General features: G+C 36.7%; 1 protein-coding gene across 2 annotated transcripts in view; it reads left to right on the top strand.

The window, feature by feature from the left end:
* Positions 1-165: 165 nt before the first annotated feature.
* Positions 166-5,663, top strand: part of trak1b (trafficking protein, kinesin binding 1b) — an 11,476-nt gene continuing 5,978 nt past the window's right edge. Inside the window, exons 1-9 of one of the 2 annotated variants that reach the window (XM_016441989.1) lie at positions 166-334; positions 2,416-2,492; positions 3,032-3,148; positions 3,397-3,494; positions 3,779-3,887; positions 4,685-4,763; positions 4,856-4,986; positions 5,094-5,168; positions 5,305-5,442. In XM_016441989.1, the coding sequence (XP_016297475.1) occupies positions 271-334; positions 2,416-2,492; positions 3,032-3,148; positions 3,397-3,494; positions 3,779-3,887; positions 4,685-4,763; positions 4,856-4,986; positions 5,094-5,168; positions 5,305-5,442 (888 nt within the window). In that variant the 5' untranslated portion in view covers positions 166-270. Of the gene's footprint in view, positions 335-1,765; positions 1,843-2,415; positions 2,493-3,031; positions 3,149-3,396; positions 3,495-3,778; positions 3,888-4,684; positions 4,764-4,855; positions 4,987-5,093; positions 5,169-5,304; positions 5,443-5,663 lie in introns of both variants that reach the window. The other variant, XM_016441990.1, reaches the window with a different exon arrangement.

Below are 5,663 nucleotides of genomic sequence, written 5' to 3'. Positions count from 1 at the left end.
CCACATCCCCCCACCACCACAACCTCTCTCTCTCTCTCTCTCTCTCTCTCTCTCTCTCTCTCTCTCTCTCTCGCTCTCTCTCTGTCTCACTCCTTCCCTCCCACGGTCTCTCTCTCTCTCATCGTAGTGTTAAATATAGTCACTCTACTCTTGTTGCTGTAACTGACCACACTCTCAGCATCACTCAGTACCGTTACGGGAGGAAGGAAGTGTAGCGCTAACGTTTGGTCTGGTCCTCTCCTCTCTGCTGAGTGGAGAGGGAGTAAAAGGATGCACAAGATCATGGGAGCAGAAGACTTTGAGCTGGAGTGGTGCTATGAGCAGTATGCCGATGGTAAAGTCATGCATTTGCACTTTCAGTGTCTACTTGAGTAGTTTCTGCTTTGATTTCTCATTATCAGGGGTGTTTTTGAAAATTTTGAGGGGTTTATTTTGCATGTTGTGGGCTAGTTTTATCTGTATATGTTTTGGATGAGATTCAGAAGTGCTTTAAAGCTAATCACATTATCCTTTTTACTCTTTCTCCTTTTTGAGTGTAGCCTGAGGCCTCTGGATATCTTTATGTGTGTGTGTAGAGAGGACAGCATGGTTGTCTTATTGTTTGCTCTGTCCAGAGTCTGACAGTATGTCCTCATAAAACTTTTTCTCATTCTCATCACCAGTCTGGAAGCGTTTAATATCTTTACAGTCAATGTCCCGAGGCTGAGCTCTGATTTTAGATATACAGTCCTCATTAAAGCAGTTTAGGAACTCAGCTGCATTAATAAGATGTGATTTGTTTAAGTTCATTCTTTGTCTTTTGAAGACGTCATTGAATGTTCAGTTTTGCATATTGAAGTTCAGCTTTTATTTTATAATATCCTTCTAACAAAAAAAAGCTCCTCCTGCTCACATCCTGTACATAGAATTTGGTATCAAATGCTTTATTTAAAAAATTGTCGGAAAGTTAATATTTGATCTCTTATTACTTTTTATTGTTGTGCATACTTTTGTGCTTGCGTGTAGGCCTGTCACGATAACAACTTTTTGTTGTGCAATATATTGCCCCAGAAATAATTGCGATAAGCGATATTATTGTCATTTTAAAGACCATTTTATTTCACTGAATATATAATCATAATGTAACAGCATAATAATGCAAGAAGACCCACACTTCCAAATGACAACAAACTTTTAATTTTTAAGAATATTTAGATCATGAAAATTAAGTATCAAAATATTAGATACCTTAAAAAAACTGAATAAATACTAAATAAACATTTTCTAAGAAAAAGTGTAAAGTAATAAGTAGAAAAAAAGAAAACTTGCGTCACCAAAAATTATTGAGGTCATGTACATATATTGCGCGATAAGTTGATATATTGATTATTGCGACAGGCCTACTTGCGTGTTTCTGTGTGACTGTAGTATGAGTGTGTGATATAACAGTAATTGTGGCTGATCTGATTCTGGCTGACTGGATGGGGTTGCTGAGTAACAGCACCATGGAAACAGTCGCGGGGGCAATCATGCATGGTTTGTCATTGATGTTATTGTAAGAGCTATATGATGGTGCGAGGTTAGCAAGCCAGTAGCTTTTTTCCCTCCTCTTTATCTACTTAAACTGACATTACATGTCTGTAAGCTTGAGAGTTCTCTTATCAGGGTTATTTTTAAGGTCAGGATGTAGGAGTTTTGCCTCATTGTACTGAACTCTTTTTGGGTTCAAGTGAAATTGTTTAAGCTGGTGTAATGTACTCAAGTGTTTTTTCGGTCTGTGTTTCAGTACTATGTGCTGAGCGAGTGGGCCAGATGACTAAGACCTACAATGACATCGACGCTGTCACAAGACTTCTGGAGGAGGTGAGGTTTAAAAAGAAATTGTGTATTTATTATGATGCTAAAGTCTGGGGTCATTAAGATTAAGAAATAATGCTTTTATTCAACAAGGATGCATTAAATTGGTTAAAAGTGACACTAAAGACACATTTAATGCAACACAACAATTCTATTTCAATGCTGTTCTAAACTTTCAATTCATCAAAGAATCCTGAAAAAAATGAATCACGGTATTTACAAAAATATGCAGCACATTGAAAAAGAAATAATAATAAATGTTGCTTGAGCAAGTCATTATATCAGAATGATTTCTGAAGGATCATGTGACACTGAAGGCTGGAGTAATGATACTGAAAACCCCCCCCCCCCATCTATGTAAACTCACATTAGATTTCTGTAAGCTTGAGAGTTTTTAATGTCAGGATAATTTTTAGGTCAGGTATAACATAATATTATATACAATATAATAATTTTAGGTCAGGTCTATGTAAGAGTTTTTCCACATTGTACTGAACTCTTTTTGGATGTTTTTAGGTTCAGGTGAAATTGTTTAAGCAGGTCTGATGTACTCAAGTGCTTTTTCGGTCTGTGTTTCAGTGCTATGTGCTGAGCGAGTGGGCCAGATGACTAAGACCTACAATGACATCGACGCTGTCACAAGACTTCTGGAGGAGGTGAGGTTTAAAAAGAAATTGTGTATTTATTATGATGCTAAAGTCTGGGGTCATTAAGATTAAGAAATAATGCTTTTATTCAACAAGGATGCATTAAATTGGTTAAAAGTGACACTAAAGACACATTTAATGCAACACAACAATTCTATTTCAATGCTGTTCTAAACTTTCAATTCATCAAAGAATCCTGAAAAAAATGAATCACGGTATTTACAAAAATATGCAGCACATTGAAAAAGAAATAATAATAAATGTTGCTTGAGCAAGTCATTATATCAGAATGATTTCTGAAGGATCATGTGACACTGAAGGCTGGAGTAATGATACTGAAAATTCAGCTTTGCCATCACATGAGTAAATTAAAGTTTAAACTATATTCAAAAAGAAAACTTTTTTTTTAACTGTAATAATAATTCACAATTTTTACTGTATTTTTGATCAAATAAATGCAGCCTTGGTGAATATAAGAGACTTATAAGCATCTTACCAACCCCAAACGGTAGTGGATTGATTTTCAAATCTTTTTCTGAACTCTACAGAAAGAGCGGGATCTGGAGCTTGCTGCCCGCATCGGTCAGTCCCTCCTGAAGAAGAACCGTGTTCTGTCAGAGCAGAACGAATACCTGGAGGAACAAGTGGGCACCATCAGGGAGGAGGTACTTGAACAGATTCATTACAAAGTTTTCTCTCTGGTGGCAATTCATTAAAAATGACTTGCTCCTGTTGATATACTGTTCACTTCTTAGTGAATTTGGCTCTCAGTTGTCAGAAGCTTTTTTATGGTTGATCTCAGTTCATGTCTGTAATACTATTAGTAATAATATGAGAAATGATAATTAGCTATGAAGTGTGAGCAATGAATGAATTCTTGTTGCTTAAATTGTGTTTATATTATTGTACACAGGTGGCTCAGCTGCACCATGAGTTGAATCTAAAAGACGAGCTCCTGCAGTTCTACACTAATGCAGCGGAGGAGAGCGAAGAGGGGTCTGGATCGCCCACGTCAGTCCACTGTTTTATAACACTGTCCTCTTTTATCTATCACTCAAGGCCAGTGAAGCCGGTTCTGTTGGCTTCAGTTAGGATATTATCAGCTCAGGTGTTTTTAAGGGCTTCTCAGCTGTAGTTTTAAATTTATAATGTACAACAGTTTTCAACAACCTCAACACTTATTATTTCTGTTGAACCAGACAGTTGTTCTATCATGAAAATAAAGCAAGCAGAATCGTAATATTCCCGTATTAGGATTTATTTCTTAGTCATACAGTCTTTTGTTTCTGGATCAGGAGTCAACAGGGAAGGGCAGGAGTTTCTGCCCGTAGTGGTTCCTCTCTGGACATTCTGCAGCAAAAACTACGAGACCTGGAGGAGGAAAATCTCTCTCTCAGATCAGAGGTACATACACATGTGAAAAACTACAATTTAGAAACATTAAGAAACACACTACAATTCAAACGTTTGGAGTGGGTACAAACAGTAATATAGTGAAAGTTTATTGCTGTTTGTCAGTAATTTTATTATTATAATTTTCTATTTTAATATATTTTTCTAATTGAATTATTTAAATTTATTCCTGTAATGGCAAGGATCAATTCTTTGATAGAACAGAAATTTCAGAAGTACAGGTTTTACTGGAAATAGAAAACTTTTGTAACATTATGAACGTCTTTACTGTCTCTTTTGATCATTTAATGGGTCCTTGCTGAATAAAAGCATTGATTTCACCAAAAATTAATTCAACCAAAATTTTGAATGGTAGTGTATGTACAAATATGAGGAACACTAACTGGCAAGACTAAGCAAAAGAGAAAGAAGACATTTTGGCCCTGGGCAATGTGTGTGCCTCGGCCCAATTTCCATGTGTGAATAGAAAAAATGATTGATTTCTATTGTGTGTGCGTGCATGCTGTGATCACAGTAGATTGAGAATCTTACCGAATGTCTATAACCTTATTATTATTCAGAGTCACACAGTGAACTACCATGGATGGTATTTCATGTTTCTGGAGGTTTATTGACTCCACCATACAAAGATTGCAATCTTTTTACTTTTGTTAAATGCCCCATCTTGATTTGATGTATTTAGAAAAATTGGATTGAATGTTCTTAGAAATTACACAGACCAGAATGAAACAGTTTTACTTATTTGTATTTTAACTTTTAAAAATGACACACTTGATCTTTGTCCTTAGGCGAGTCAGCTGAAGTCTGAGACAGAGTCATATGAGGAGAAGGAACAGCAGCTGGTGAATGACTGCGTCAGAGAGTTAAGTGAGTGATATGTTGTTTTAGGGATTAAGTGGAGGTGTATTGCTCTGTATTTTGACAAAACAAAAATAAGTCCACCCTTTCTCCTCATAAAGGGCAGTCCAGCATCCACATCTCCAGTATAGCAGAAGAACTGGCCAAAAAAACTGAAGATGCCTCTCGCCAGCAGGAGGAAATCACACACCTTCTCTCTCAGATAGTGGACCTGCAGAAAAAAGCCAAAACGGTGAGAATCGTTTCGTCTTTCTTCTTTCACTTCATTGGTGAATGAATCGTACAATACATGAGATAAAGGTGTTCTGAGATTTATGTGTATGTGTATGTTTTTGACAGTGTGCTGTCGAGAACGAAGAACTTTCTCAGCACCTTTCGGCAGCTAAAGATGCTCAAAGACAGCTTACAGCCGAGGTACTTTATTTTAGACATAATAAATCAATATTCCACGTTTTTCACCTTACAAAAACATACCTGTACCTTCATAATATATTAATTCATTCTTTCTGTGTGAATGTTATTGACAATTGTTGGTTCCTCACACACACAGCTGCAGGAGCTGGAGGAGAAATACTCAGAGTGCATTGAAATGCTCCATGAGGCTCAAGAGGAGCTCAAGAACCTACGGAACCGCAGTGTGTCCGCAGGAACTCCTCGACGCTATCACCCTCTGGGACTTTTTCCCATGGTAAACGCGCGCACACACACACACACACACACACACACACACACACACACACACACACACACAAAGAGTTATATAACTCATGCTAGGCCAGTGCACTAAAATTCAGCTTTGCCATCACACGAATAACATATATTTTAAAATATATTCAAATAGTAAACAGTTATTTTAAATGTTACTATTTTTTCACAATATTACTGAGTTTTAATCTAATAAATGATATT

This window comes from Sinocyclocheilus anshuiensis, unplaced genomic scaffold, assembly GCF_001515605.1.
Source record: "Sinocyclocheilus anshuiensis isolate Anshui unplaced genomic scaffold, SAMN03320099.WGS_v1.1 scaffold195, whole genome shotgun sequence".
Classification (NCBI taxonomy): Eukaryota; Metazoa; Chordata; class Actinopteri; order Cypriniformes; family Cyprinidae; genus Sinocyclocheilus; species Sinocyclocheilus anshuiensis.
Note: the sequence above shows the minus strand (reverse complement) of the source record. Positions and strands in the feature narration are given on the sequence as shown.